Source organism: Callionymus lyra, chromosome 2 (assembly GCF_982586985.1).
Source record: "Callionymus lyra chromosome 2, fCalLyr1.hap1.1, whole genome shotgun sequence".
Lineage (NCBI taxonomy): Eukaryota > Metazoa > Chordata > Actinopteri > Syngnathiformes > Callionymidae > Callionymus > Callionymus lyra.
In genome coordinates this window covers 37,948,089-37,963,925 of record NC_141819.1, presented here as the reverse complement: position 1 = coordinate 37,963,925, position 15,837 = coordinate 37,948,089, and the positions used below count along the sequence as shown (strand labels likewise).

At 40.6% G+C, this 15,837-nt stretch overlaps 1 protein-coding gene across 2 annotated transcripts in view; it reads left to right on the top strand.

Annotated features, from left to right (window-relative positions):
• trrap (transformation/transcription domain-associated protein) overlaps positions 1-13,668 on the top strand; it is a 67,408-nt gene extending 53,740 nt beyond the window's left edge. For both annotated transcript variants that reach the window (XM_087785019.1, XM_087785018.1), the window contains 7 exons: positions 1,202-1,463; positions 6,450-6,675; positions 6,928-7,145; positions 8,284-8,468; positions 8,907-9,110; positions 11,470-11,664; positions 13,033-13,668. In XM_087785019.1, the coding sequence (XP_087641145.1) occupies positions 1,202-1,463; positions 6,450-6,675; positions 6,928-7,145; positions 8,284-8,468; positions 8,907-9,110; positions 11,470-11,664; positions 13,033-13,317 (1,575 nt within the window). In that variant the 3' untranslated portion in view covers positions 13,318-13,668. The remainder of the gene's footprint in view (positions 1-1,201; positions 1,464-6,449; positions 6,676-6,927; positions 7,146-8,283; positions 8,469-8,906; positions 9,111-11,469; positions 11,665-13,032) is intronic.
• The last annotated feature ends 2,169 nt before the right edge of the window (positions 13,669-15,837 follow it).

Genomic DNA, 15,837 nt, shown 5'->3' with positions numbered 1-15,837 from the left:
TGCCAGTTGTTAGTGAAAACATCAAACTTCATAAAGATATCTTTTATAAATAAAGATTCAACTCAATAAAAGACCAAGGGTCAAACTTGAGGCCCCAGCAAAGTCATTTAATGGGACCCACAGGATGATAGACTCAAATTAAATTGGGTAAGATACATGTTGATACGATGACGTATAAAGATAAGATTGTTTAAGATAAAATGAGGAACGTAGCTTATCGAATTCAAAGTACAATTAAGAGCCAACCAATAATTGTTAAAATTATGTTAAAGTAAATACATTTTCTTGGTGAGGTAGAGGACAAACACAGAGATATATTAAGATCTCCATATATTAACAATAATATTGCAATTACTTACTGCTTACTGTTGTGGACAGTTTGGTAAATAAAGATTTTTTTCCCTGCAAGTAGGACGACTATAATATAATATTTTTTCCTTTGTGTGATTGAGTTTGCGACTCCCAACATAAATTAATAAGGATGAAAAGAAGAATAATTTATTTATTATTCGTTAAATCATAATTAATCTTGACATTTTCAGTCTGCCTCACCCAACAAATAAAATAATAATAAATAAAACCTTAATTGCTGAGTTCTCTGTTTATTAATAGATTAATAAATCAAATTCAGTAAGCCTCCAAATGTGACCGTTCATACCGTTGGATCTGTTCATCTATGTCCCATTTAGTTGAGCTAGCTTGTTCCGAAAGATGTCTTTCATTTTCCCCCGATCTTTCATTTGAAGAAAAATTCAAATGTTTCTGGTTCATGATCCTCTGATCACGATCTGGCTGGTACAACTCAATGAGAAACACACGGCACATATTACACAAGTCAGTCTGCCGCTGGGGTTTGGCTGGGAGAAGGAAGAGAAAAAGAGTGAGAGAGATGAGGGAGACAGGTGATTGATGGGTGCTGTGATTGTGTAAGATGGAGCAAGGGATTTGGAGGCGGAAGTTTGCTGTTGTGTGTGTGTCTGTGTGATTATCTGTGATGGTTTGGGGCACTCAGCAGCAGCTGCCAGCACTGTGCTTCATTTCACCAGGCGAGCAGGTGCTGAGACATGCTCAGTCGTCCCCATCCTCCTCCTCTGCCCTGCGCCTGTACGCCACATCAGAACTACACCTCTGCTGCCATTCATGTCTGACTCAGCTGAGTCATTAAAAATAAAAAGTCTGAATCTTTCTTTCCACTCTGCAGGTCTTGAGGCAGCTGCAACAGGGTTTAGCTAAATGCTACTCGGTGGCCTTTGAGAAGAGTGGCGCAGTTTCCGATGCCAAAATCACGCCGCACACCCTTAACTTTGTCAAGAAGCTGGTCAGCACCTTCGGTGTCGGCCTGGAGAACGTCTCCAACGTGTCCACCATGTTCTCCAGCGCAGCGTCCGAGTCTCTGGCCCGGCGGGCTCAGGCCACCGCACAAGACCCGGTTTTCCAAAAGATGAAGGGCCAGTTCACGACAGGTGAGATGTCTTTTCATGTACCTCCAATCCTCGATGCAAGTCACACAAATGATTTGTTTTTCTATGACGGATGTTAAAGAAGGCTTTTGTCAATGTGCTGACCATGCAGTTGTCTTGATATAGTTGTCCTTGTTGAAACCATTCTTTTGAACAAAGTCTTGTTTAAAACAATATAATTTGAAGACATGTATTTTCTAGCTGTGTTTTCCCAGTCATTGTCGGAACCTTCCTTTTTTTCAAATCTGTCATTTTGAAAATGATTATATTTTACCGGGGTAAAGTAAAAATAGAAACCGGTTGACAGACGGGTCAAAAAAGCGGTAGCTTTGAAAACAAGTGTTTCTTATTCTTAGATTCTGTCTATTTTAGAGCTGCAAGGAATTTTACTTTGAGCTTCCCTGGCTTTTACCTCTTTGCACCTCAATGCTTTCAATCTGAAAGGCAGAAAAAAATCCCACCAAGAGAATGTTTTGAGGCGAGTGAAAAAGCTTTTGTGTGAGCAGCTGACCAAGTGTGACAGGCAGAGAGAGTAATATGGAATGGCTCTAAGTTCTTGTGACACATCTCTGTGCAACATAAATAACTCCAATGGACAAGAGTTGAAGTTGTGTTATTTTTCCAATAGTTTTATAGAACTGCCTGCTTCTCTTTTCTATTTCCATTTGTCCAAGGCCGTTTTTCAAATAGTTAATAACTGCTTTATGCTTTCATAACTCTTGCATCAGTTTAGATAGTATTTCAATGGTCTTAAGATCCTAAGAACATGTTCAGTAGGAAATTTGGTACAAACTTTCTAGTGACAATGAAATGCTTTGTTCAAGAGAAATGACCTTGGATTCATGTGATGGATTCCCTGAGAAAACTAATGAAAGCTCTAAAGACTAATTCAGACTTCCTATGAAAAACTCTTTGTAGATGCTCATAGAAATATATTTTTGAAATTATTGACGCAGATTTTTAAATCTTAAAGGGCACCTAATGTGCTGATTTAAGTGTCAACTTTTTGTAGGACCTCTAATATACTCATCAGTATGTTTCTTTTTGCACAAAACTCTCATTTAATAAAGATATTTACATTAGAAAATGTGCTTAAGCCCCGCCCACTTAAAATGTGCCGTTTCAGGTGAGACCAGAGCTGTGTCTCAAATCGCATACTTCTCTTGGTATACTAGAAGTTAGTATGCATCAGGATAGTGTACATACTAACTAATACGCAAATTCTCAACAGATAGTATGTCTCAAATCAAACACTGCTGCTACGCACTAACCGGAAATGACGCGACAGCTTCTTCTTCGACTTCTATTTAACGATGGTTGCAACCAGATGTTGGAACACTATCACTAACACCTGCTGGCAGCACGTTTTGCAAGTTTGGAAGAAGAAATAAAGAAAAAATATGAGAAATGAAATATTCACAAAGTATTTATGCCGGTATTGGCACCGAAGACGTGTCATCCTCCTACTGCTGCTGAAAATGCACCTGTAAGTGTATATATACAGTATATACTTACAGATATATACATACATACATGACGTAAAAGGGAGAGAACATTATTAAGTAATAACTTCAAAACGGCGCAACATCATGATAAATGACCTACTGCATTTTTAAGAGGACAACTTCAACATTTAGAACATGTGAATAAGTCAGGAGTGTTGGGTTTTCAGATCAGGTGCCCTTTAACTATAACTCTGTTTTTTTTTAATAACCTTTTTCATTTTGAGAAACGAAAAAAGGAAATTATTAATGGAAATGATGATAATGAAAGTTGTTTGATAAGCATAGTGTCCTGTGTAACTATTAAGCAGTCAAGTTCGCGGCTAAAACGAAAGTTATTATTATTATATATTATATATTATTATTATTATTATTATTATTATTATTATCATCATCATCGTGATATTGTTGTTTTTCATTTTTTTTCATTTTGGAGGCTCAATCCATCATAATTTTTTGTTCTTCCTCGACAAACACAATCATATTCCTGTAGGTCTCTGTAGGATTTTTGGCGTTGATCATTGTTGTTCTCATCTGGTATCTTTATACGGCACCATATCTACATGAACATTTATTTACTTTGATTTTGATCCATGCATCCTAGGGGACTTGAGTTTGACTCGCACGTTATGTAGAGTGGTATGACCTGAAAATGGGGAATTTGAGTAATGAGTCAAAAGTTTTTCTTTTTCTTTTGGGTGTTTAAACACAATTTGCTGATTCTAATTTTCCTTTTTTTGTATTGAAAATATTGGATGATGATCTAGAACCCAACATGTCTGGTAGTTAAATCCTCTCTTCATGTTGAATAAATGCCTCCAAGACAGCACACCGGCAGAAGTTGCTTTTTCCTTTTTTCCTTTGTGCTGCTCCTTCGCTTTCCAGTGCTTAGCCCCTCCAGTGGTGCTTGGAGTGCTATTGTGTTGTTCCCTTTGGAAGATGGAGGGTGAGAGAGAAGTGAATAAGAAGCAGAGAGAACAAGAGTGGAGCGTTTGTTCAGGGGGAAAACATCATTGTTGAGAGGACGGTGTGATGCAGGAGGCTGGGAGGCACAACCCGACTGACTAAACAGCACAAACAAGGCCGAGCAAAACTCAAAGTGCTGCGTTGATGAATCTCACCAGATGTTTCTGTGCTGGTCGTCACCATGCAGCCATGCATTACCGAGGCTTCTGCCTGTCTGCCCCCTCGCCACACAGCTGTCCCCGCAGCACCACGGGTTCAGGGGCCCCGCTGAGACCCACGTCACACCAGCCTCCCGGAGCGTAACGGACAGGGTTTAGAGAGCCGTGGACCATCCCCGTGTCTACTCCCCGTGTTAGTGGCTCACTTGCTTTTACAGGGTTTGTGGGCCGGAAAATATGGTTTTTATGTGTGCACGTATAACATTTGGCAAAGGGGGAGGCATTCAAATCCAATTACTGTGAATGCTATGTGCATGAGTTACTGTTTTAGCAGTGACTCAATTCCAGCCACTTTTATAGGGGTGAATAACATCTTTAGCAGCTGTGAATCTCTGAGTCAGAAAATTTAAATTATATTGCTAATACAATATTATCAAAGGAATAGATAACGGAGCACCACAAGAACACATTAAACGTACGATTTCATGTTTGTTGATTCCTTTTTTCCCTCCCCCCCAATTAATAAAAAGATGTGGCCAAATATTTAGAGATTTAAAACTGATTGAGGCACAATCTCTTCGCCGTTTTACTGTAACGCAGCTCGTATTTCAACTTTGGAAAGAGATGTTTGGTTGAGCAGCCAATACTCATTTTCGGAAGCAATGTGTTTGAGGTACACCGTATTTTACATTATGCTTGCATTAAGTGAAGTGTTTTTTACCACATATATATATCTATATATATATAGATATATATATAGATATATATATTTTAAATTGATTGTGGAGCTGGTCTTTAATAAGGCCTGATTTGTCTTTGCCATAACCCGATTTAGATTCCGAACCATTTAATGTCCTCATAACACTCTTGCACAAGGAGTGTTTATCTTCTCCTTTTATTCTTCACTTTTAACTGTTTTTATTATATTTATTTGTTAGGTCGCATTTAATGTTTGCCACATTTCTTACACAAGAGATGAATAATAGAAAAAGCCAATTAAATAAACTCCTAAATTCAAGCAGAATCGCAGAGTTTCAGAACAGGAGGCTTTGATATGTTTTTTTTGTGTTCATTGCTGAGATCCTGCTGTTCCTCTGGTCTGTTTCATTCTGCCGGGGAATTGGCTGGTGAATTGACTGGTGAGATGTCTGTGAAATTGGCCACTAAAAACAGAACATTGGCTGTTTTCAAGACTCATTTAAGGTATTAGGTTGTCTCACTCCAGGAGGAACAGGGCGCCTCTGTAATGGCAGCAACTCACACTTGCATAGCTTCATTAGAACGGGGTGCACAACTTGGTTTTCATGAAATTGGAGGTTTGGTGGTGAAGAGTGTTCATGTTACAGAGATGTCCTGCGGGTTCATTTTCTTCACTCTCTAAAATGGAAATCCCACCTGGCCTCCTCGCTTGTTATTGCCGCGGCTCATCGGAATATGTTATGTGCAATATGAGCGGGGACTTGAAGCCGGAATTTAATACTTTGAGTCTCTCGTTTTTTAAAGCTCTAATTTAATCAGCTCCTAGCCTCCACCAGGGAGTTTGAAGTTGATAGAGCAAACCGTTCTACTTGTGCCGCCTGCCATGCCATGAATAACTCGTCTGTGAAATTCCCTTAAGCGTGGCACTGCACCAGCGAAGTGGCCAACGGTGCAAAGAATATGTAGAACGCTCATGTGTAAACAATTCTCTCCCTCAGGCCATTGCTCTCAGGAAACAAGGTGTTCTTAGTTTAACAGAGATCAACTATGGAAGCATATCAGTGACTCCATTATTTATCTTTTGGAAGATCAAATAATCATTTCATAATAAGTTTTTTGTACACTTTCTATAGTTTCATTTCTAATTCAAATTATTTAAACATTTTCTAAACTCAATACCTTTTAACTTGTAAAAAAAAAGTGATATAAAAAGGTTGGTATATTTGTGCCACAAGTGCTTCTTCGTCATCACATGAACGTTTGTTTGACGCATGATTGGCTGAAAGTTCGCTTGGTACTTTTTTTAGTATTGTCTGGTGTCTGTATTTTTTAGAAAGCTTCAAATTTGAAAATAATATAATAATAATTGAATTTAGTAAATGTATTTTCGAATTATAGAAATTGGAATATCAAAAATGAATTTCTAAATTTCTAAAATTATTATTCAATATAGTAAATGATGTAATTTAAGTATTTAATTAAATAAATTCAACCTTTCAGTATCAAACATTCGTTATTATTTTTTTTTTCTTCTGCTTTTTCTGTTGCAAAGATGGTCAAGGGGATTTTGGGGACTTGAGCCAGAACTCCAATTTACTCATTTGTTAAACCATGAATCATTATTAAAATCTGCATCTTTTTTTCCTCCTCTTTCTCCCTCCCAGACTTTGACTTCAGTGTACCAGGATCCATGAAACTTCACAATCTGATCTCGAAGCTCAAAAAGTGGATCAAAATCCTGGAGGCCAAAACCAAACAGCTGCCCAAGTTCTTCCTGATAGAGGAGAAATGCCGCTTCCTCAGCAACTTTTCTGCCCAGACAGCAGAGGTGGAGATCCCAGGGGAGTTCCTCATGCCCAAACCAACACACTATTACATCAAGATTGCCAGGTGAGGACACCAAACTAAATCTCCCTTAATGTTATTTTTAAATGTCTCAAGGGAACAAATCATCTCATGATGAATATTTTCCATAACGCCAGAAGAACTGCAACTTATTAAGTACATGTTGTTCCAAAAGAAACATTTTGCCTCAAATGTAACAGAGTCATGTGGGAATCCCCACCAGAGACTTTTATCCACCTCTGATTGCTGTCCCACTGGTTTCATCTCTGTCATTATCTTTTCTTTGCCTCGCCGCAGGTTCATGCCCAGAGTGGAAATTGTTCAGAAGCACAACACCGCAGCACGACGCCTCTATATTCGCGGCCACAATGGCAAGATCTACCCGTACCTGGTGATGAACGACGCCTGCCTCACGGAGTCTCGACGGGAGGAGAGAGTCCTGCAGCTGCTCAGACTCCTCAACCCTTGTTTGGAGAAGAGAAAGGAAAGCACCAAGAGACACCTTTTCTTCACAGGTGAGGAACCATGAGGGTCAAGATTTAGAGCGATGGAATTATATATATATATATTTTTTTCTTTAAATTTATTAAGATTGGTATTCTAAACATGACGAACATAAATGTATAATATTTCAATGTAAAATGGTATTTCCTTGTGGAAATATTTTACCCACCGGTACATTTTTCTATTGAGTTTAAAATGCTATAAATCGTAAAGATATTCAATTTTTAATCATTGGAATATCAACCTCAATGTCTAAGAAAATAAAAAATATTACAGAAAATAAAAAATATTATATTAAATTCTTACAAAAAAATAATACAAAACAAATTCAACCTATCAATAAAGATATTTTTTAATTAAAATTTTCAATAGAAAAAGACAATATAATGCTTAAACTAATGGTGTTAAAAGGTTGAAACACAAGGGTCAAAAAAACGACACATTTCAATAAAAGAATTATGTAATTTTGAAATGTCAAATCAAGGGCAAACTCAGACTGAAGGATGTCTTCTATGCCAGCCACAGTTTGAATCCTCCTGGGGTGAACATGTTTAATTCCTCCTAGCTAAACAGATTTATCACAATGCTATTTTTACTCTCATTAAGAAATGTAGCGTGGTTGCCACGAGAGACTTGGGGAAAGAAAATCATCTAAATGTTTCTTAAGCAAGTCGAGATATTTAACATATTGTTTTTCCAGAGCTCAGAATGAGGATGTCTAAATTTCCCACTGGCCTTAACTACCACCTTCCAATATTTGTTCCTGACGCCGAATGTGAATTTAAATGTAGCTTTAAGCGCCACTTCCTCTCTTGTGATCCCCTTTTCATGCTCCCAGATGTTCCCCCCCCCCCCCCTCGCTCTTGATTGGATTGTTTAAAGGGAAATGTGTGATGGGAATTGAGCGAACGCTCTTGGACCTGTTTTTCCTCTAATTTGATGCAGGCTTGCTAGTTCATGGTAATCTTTAAAAGGCCTCTGTTCTACCATAAAATCTTAATATATATGTGTATATATATATATGTATATATATGCTTTTCTTTCTGAAGCGCATTCCAAACTTAAATGTATTTTGTTTTTCCTCCGCCGCCCTCCCTCCCTCCCTCCCTCCACCTCCTCCTGTCTGCTGTCATTCATTCAAACCTCCAGTGCCTCGAGTCGTCGCCGTGTCGCCTCAGATGCGGTTAGTCGAGGACAACCCATCGTCGCTGTCACTGGTGGAGATCTACAAACAACGCTGTGCCAAGAAGGGGATTGAGCATGACAATCCTATCTCCAGATATTATGACCGCCTGGCCACGGTGCAGGCCAGAGGCACACAGGCCAGCCACCAGGTGAGCCCGGGAGTCGTGTGCGTCCAAACATATAGATCAGGGCTGTCAAACTCAATCACATCAGCGTTTTTAGTTGTGGGACAAAAATATTGTATATTTACTGAGAACTGTTTGTGACAGGAAGTTGTCAATCTTGCAGGTTTGATCTATGAACATTTGTTGGTTCTCCCACCATCAGACTGCTCTTATCTTAATTGTTCTCCTCGAAAAATACGTTTCTTATCCTAGACATCTTTGTAGGCCAACATGAACATTAATTTCCTCTGATTTGAGAAGCTCTTTAATGCACTCTTTACTTACCTACAACATTTATTCTGCTCAAGATTTGAAATGTTATTTTTGGAAACAACAATATTTTGAATGCAACCCACACATGAGGTTCCACTGTATCTAACTAGAACGAGTATTCATCGGTCCTCCCTGCTTCTCTTTGGCAAGGTTCTGCGAGACATTCTGAAAGAGGTGCAGAGCAACATGGTCCCACGCAGCATGTTGAAGGAGTGGGCTCTCCACACCTTCCCCAACGCCACAGACTACTGGACCTTCAGGAAGATGTTCACCATCCAGCTGGCCCTCATCGGCCTGGCCGAGTTCATGCTCCACCTGAACCGCCTCAACCCGGAGATGCTTCAGATCGCACAGGTAGCAAACCAGACACACACATACTCTGCATCCATTTCAAGGGCAAGTACAGTCTCCATGACAGCACTTAATTCAATTTATACTCGGGGAGATGCATTATGAGATGGCCATTACTCGGCCTCATATCAGGGCCGTATGAATTCCAATCCTCCCCGATGACATTCACGCTCAGTCTATCAGTGGACTAGAAGCTGTCAGTGAGAAGGATGTTTTGACACAGTCTTCACTCCGCTCCTTCACTTCCAAAGATGTTTCAATTTAAAGAGACTGCATTTGTGTGTGTTTGAGTGCATCTGCCTCTCACTCCGTCTGGCGCTCGAGGTCCGCAGACGGCTTTCTCAAAGTCATTATTAAAGATGATTGTGTCAGTCAGCCACCCCTCCCCTCTGATCCTAATCGGCCTTTGCTGACAGGCGTTCCTGCGGGCAGCTAAGCGGTAGTATTAAGCCCCCGCTCTGCCTGTTCCACTCGGCAGATCCCATTAGACACAGGAGGATTACAGTGGAGAAAGTGTACACACACTCGCACACAAACACACAAACCTAGCAAGGACAGGAAATCACACCCGGCTGAAACCGAGACCCTCGTGCTCACCCAAACTGATCTTTAATATTACAGGTTTGTATTGGCAAGAATCTGACGACACGATACATTCCACGATAAAGATGACGAACGGCGATACAATATATTTGTAGTATTGTCGAGTACTTGACTCTGGTGTCGCTGAATTTACAGACCACATGACTCTTGATAAACTGCTTTCATTTGTTTCGAAACCAGCTTTAAAAGCTGCTGGAGTCAACTGTATCCTCTCGTCCTCAGTCATCACCCGGATCTCGAAGCATTTCATTGTTCCTTTAGTTGTGGATGACATAATGACTGCTGCCATGTAGCAAATATAGCTTTATATGATCAAAATAAAATATGATTTGAAAGCAAACAATCAAAAAATAGATACAGTCTTGGGAGAAGAAGATATCCTCATATATGGTTGTTTTCTGACACGCCTATTAAATAATGGACGGCTCTGTCTGTGCCTTCAGATGTAGTCATCAGAGTTGATATTAAATTGCACAAGACATACGTCTCCAGAGAGTTGGTTTTCTAACCAGCCTTCATTTTCTGTTTGTCTTTATTTTAACACATCCATATCACCGATTTATTTCTCCCCAGCTCGTGACATGTGACGCTCAAATGTTGTTTCAGAGAGCGCTTAGCATTCAGAGCGCATCCTCCCCATCCAACCGTCTGCGCGCTTATCGGAGCCTCTCGGGGTTGCTGGTGTCTCAGCCCACTGCCTTGAGGTCTCCGCCGGGGCCTGGAGGAGCAAATGACAGTCAGGCCGGGGGGGAGGGGAGGCGAGACGGGAGGAGAGGAAATGAAATGCTCGGCTATAAAGCTGTCAGAGCCACTCACCTTTTCATAGAAAGGAGCTTATTTTGGCGGGAATGGCTGCTTGTGTAGCAGCCCCGCGCACACATAAATGCCGGCTTAAAGAAGAAAACGGCGCCGTATATATTTAAGTTAGGAGGCTGCCTTGAGAGTGTGGGAGTGAATGGCGGATTATAGATGTTGGTGTTGGCCGATAGGCATGGATCAATACATGCTGCCCTTTTCTTCTGGAGTTTAGTGGCTTTTATAGAAAAGCAGACACTGATCTGGTCATAAATCTCAGCATTACAACTATAGCTGAACTTTTCTTCCAATTTGAATTGACATCGCTATCAAATAGAGCAATTTTCTGTGATTTAAAAATGTTTACTGGTTACGTTGACTCTACAGTAGGTGCTGGCAGAAACAAAAGCGGACGGAGACGAAGTGCTTTGTTTTGTTTCTTTTTTTTGTATTTAAGAATGCAAAAAAATGTACATGTGTATCCATCACTTTTTTCTTTTTTGAATCTTGTTTTCTGTGAATTTTTTTTACATATTTCAGTGACTAGTGATTTATTTTTATTTGGATTTTTTAACTTTAATTTGTGAGATGTATACGAAACGATCAATGAAGTCCTGTGGGATCCCAGTGATGACTGAGGACGAGAGGATACAGTAGACTCCAGCAGTTTTAAAGCTGATGTTTGGACATATTTCACTTCATCAAGAGTCATGTGGTCTGTGAATTCTGCAACACCAGAGCCAAGTATTGGACAATACTACAAATATATACTTGTTCCTACAGTATCACTATATATTGTATTGTTGTCCCTGTATTGTATTACCAGATTCTTGCAAAAAACGCGCCCCTAAATCTCAACTAGATTTACTTCCGACATCTTTCAGCCCTAATTGCCTCCTTACTTCTGACGCACATGAATTTACACACGCATAACATAAGTGACAAACATTCTTCTTCCTCTCAGGACACTGGAAAGTTGAACGTCTCCTACTTCCGCTTCGACATCAACGACGCCACGGGCGACCTGGACGCCAACCGGCCGGTCCCGTTCCGCTTGACGCCCAACATCTCGGAGTTCCTCACCACCATCGGCGTCTCCGGGCCGCTCACCGCCTCCATGATCGCGGTGGCGCGATGCTTCGCACAGCCCAACTTCAAGGTAGTTGTTTAACGTCAAGTTGGAAACTCCTGATGGACATTTGTCCGTGATGGGAAGACTTGCCAGATACAAGAGATAAAGGCAGAAGACTGGGCAGTAATGACGGCATCTATATTTAGCTTGGTCTCTCCAAAAGAACAAAAGCTCCAGCATGTGAAGAAGTCGAGGCCACAGATTGTCGTCATGGTCAAAAGAAAACACAGCTTTTAAGAGAAAAGCACAAGAGACGTGTGGCAATCATCCACTCGGTTAGAAACTACTTCCTCCAGCCAAATAAACACTTGAGCCCGGGAAGCCTTGTGGACCCGGCTAGGTGATGATTGCTGGTGCTGCGGTTCAGACGGTGATGTATTCCGGCTCTTTGTCACCATAATGAGCTGCTAACCGCATGCTCAGATTTCCCCGCGGCAGAGCGACACACCCTGGAGTGGACTTAACAGCTCCGTGTTACGTGTGCGTCTAAGATCGACACCGCAACGTTTTATTGTTTCACTCGTCGGGTTCCCACGACAGACACGTGTCGGGGAAACGGCACGACAGGGAAGTAAACGGCATTCTTAGACGCATAATTATAAAGTGCAGATAAATGTTTTCAAATGAGCTAAAGATCTCTGGAGTGGATGACGACACGGTTCGTCTCCTGCCACTTCCCATGATTCCTGCCTTTCAAGACAACCGATTTTAATTTCTGCACGTTGAAAAAACAACGTCTCGCAAACAAACCGTCTCTATTTGTTTAATAGTCAATTTCCTCTCATGCTGTCACTCTCAGAGCTGCGACTTGCGCAGACAATTCCAGGAAAATGAAAGCCTTGATGCAAAATTGAATTCAAATTAGACAAAATTATAGTGATGCGTCGTAATATTTGACATCCACAGAGCTCACAGTTTCCCCGATGAGACAGGAGACCGTTTCAAATCGCAAATCTAGTAACTTAAAAGCAGCAATTTTGGAAATGCAATCTACAAACTTTTCACAATTAAAGGAAGGTAGTAAAAACTTTTGCGATACTGTGGAAACACATGAGGAAGAGTTGGATTTAGTAAACAGGGGCGAAATGGGTTTTGATTTTGGATTTAAAAAGCAGCTTGCTTGTTAGGTTTTGAAGAACATCTACCCTACCTTTAAGCACTAGGGGTTCTTCGATGAAAGATCTTTGTTTCAGATGTGTTGCATCATAAAATGAAAAGTGAAGAATAGGAGTCTGGGTGTATTTATTTATTTTCATTTGGATGTTGATGGTCATCAATGTTGCCGTGGAGATGAAAGATAAAACCGCCGTGATTGTAGATTGGACTTAAACGGGAACAAGGTTTAAACTGACTGAATTCATCATAATAATGTCATCATCTCTGTGTGTCCGACAGGTCGATGGCATCCTAAAAGCCGTCCTCCGCGACGAGATCATCGCCTGGCACAAGAAGACCCAGGAGGACACTTCTATGCCTCTGTCTCCGGCGGGGCAGCCCGAAAACATGGACTCTCAGCAGCTGGTCTCGCTGGTCCAGAAGGCGGTCACGGCCATCATGACCCGCCTCCATAACCTGGCCCAGTTCGAGGGAGGAGAGAGCAAAGTCAACACCCTGGTGGCTGCAGCAAACAGCCTGGACAACTTGTGCCGCATGGACCCGGCGTGGCACCCGTGGCTATAGGACTCTCATCATGTTGTTCTCCACTGTGAAAGTGTTTATAGAAGAACGAGCGAGTTGCTTTTCACAGTTGCCAGTTTGCTAAATTGGCACAACTCCTCGCTCCTTCAGCTTGTATTTATTTTTATAATGAAATGGACAAGGGAACTGTAAAAATGTAACAAATCGTGTTGGTTACATTTTTTTTTATAAAGTCTATTGAAGACATGGGGAGAAAAAATAACAGAATTCTGTTGGAATCTTGTTTCAAAAGCTCCACCTCTCTTTTTCAAATGTTTTTCTAAATCACTGTTGAACTCCAGGCCTCGTCTCAGATCGCGAGTATTTTGTTTTAATAAAATGCTCTTTTGTTCATCTACTTTTGTACTGTTATCATTGCAGAGCTGGATTGTGTTGTGGCTTTTTGAGTGTTTTTGTTGGACGAGGCTTCATGAAACAGATGGTGAGGTTTCATGATACAGTGATTTCATTTCTCTCTGCTTTATCATCTTTGGTTTTGATCTGATTCAATGAAGGCATCATTTTCAAATCTATGCTAGACTATTTTCCTCTTTATCTTTCATAAAATGAATGCCTTGAGAACACCAAAGAGACATTTGATTATCGCCTCTATAAATAAAGTTGTTGTTTTTTATTGCAATGCACATGTGCACATGGATCACGGATATACCTGATCATGTACTGACACAAATAACATACTTTAAGTTTCTTTTGGCCCAATTTGGTTGCAAAAAAAACCATGTCATCCAATACCGACTGTTAGTGCAGATGAACCAGATCATGACACTGACGCATATCTAGAAATGGTCCTGGTCTTATGGGTAAAAATATCCCAAAATATGGGTAAAAAATAAATGTATTTGTACCACTTTTAACTGGTATCGTTAACTGTCTGAAAACAAACCAACGGCTTGATGGAAAAACACCAAGATTGTTCATGTTGACTAGTTTCAGAGAGAGGTTTTTCAATCCTTAGAAAACCTGGTGGTCCAGTCCAGGGGTTCCCCAAATCTTCTCCGTGCCGAGCCCCCCTGAACACCATTAGTCGGAACGCCCTTTACAAACACAGCAAATGCTTTAAAAAAAATGTAAAGAAACATCAACTTTTATTGTGAATTTTCTTAATATTAACTTTTCAATATGTATTCTATGCTAAGTATTACAGGAAATCATGTCAATTTTTGTGTTTGGCTGTAAAACCATAATTCATGTTTGCTGCCTCAAATGTTTTTCTTTTAGACGGTAATGAAGTCTGTTCCTTTCATCTACTGTTTTTCCGGCCAAAAACCTATCCTGCTTGTTACAAGCTACGTTACTTGCTAATGAGCACAAACAGCCAGCTTTACTTCATCTCAGGTGGTGTGTTTAAATACAATTGGAAACTTGAGAATCCAAAGATGAAGGCAGTTTTGCTTGTTGTTTGTCCAGGATATAAATAGTAAAACTAACATTGTATCATCAAATTATATTAAATTCTATCTTTCAATTCAATTCAATTTTATTTAAAGTGTCTTATCATTAGAAAGGCAGAAACCTTGAGCAGAACCAGACTCATTGTTGACGGCCTCCTGCTGTGACCGGCTGGAAGGAAGGATGGTGGGGGGGGAGATGGACGGAGGGAGGAAACTGTGAGAGAAAAGAGGGGGAGAGTATAGAAGAGTCCATGGAGGTGCTGGAGAGAACTCTGGATCTGAAAACGTGGTGGAGGTCCTGGATCAGCAGCAGCTCTGGAGGTGGAGCCCTGGGGCTCCGGGAGAGAAATAAAAAGTGTGGGTTTGACAAGTTGACAAGGTCAAGTATGAAAGTGCTAAGTAAGGGGAACACTTCTTTAAGTAGCCATGTGGGAATAGGATCAAAATATAGATCAGTTTGAGTGTCAGTGTCCGGTGAGGCTGCACCGGTTGTATTAGAAGAATCTAGCAGGTCTTGAATGTTTCCTCTAATAGTTTAAAAGTTCATGAAGTCACTGCTACTGAGATGAGGAGGGATGGACTGCTCAATGGACTGATGGCTCCGTGTCAGCCTGGCTACAGTGCTGAATAAGAACTTGGGCTTATTCTTATTTGCTAAGTGATGAGTAATAGCTGGCTCTGGCTGTCCAAAGAGCTGCCTTGTATATTTTTAACTTATCCTGCCAGTCCTGGTAGAATTCATCATTTTTTGATGAACGCCATTTCTTCTCTAATCGTCTAGAATTCTGTTTAATCCAGTTATTAATTGATGGTCAGAAAGAACAGAATTCTGAGGAGAGACAATAACATTTTTAATTTCAAGTCCGTACGCTAGGACAAGATCGAATCATGTACATACTGAGAGAAACCAAATGACTCCAGTATAGAGTTAAACGTGTTAACTAAGCTATCATGGACCATATCCACATGGATGTTAAAGTAACAAACTCAGGGAACTCAGACAAGAATTCAGAATATGGTCCAGGAGGACGATAGAGAAGATCTTCCCCTTCCCTCTGATATTCTAAGGCCCCCCTAGCTGCCCCCACTTGGTCGCAGTGGTCTAGTGGTT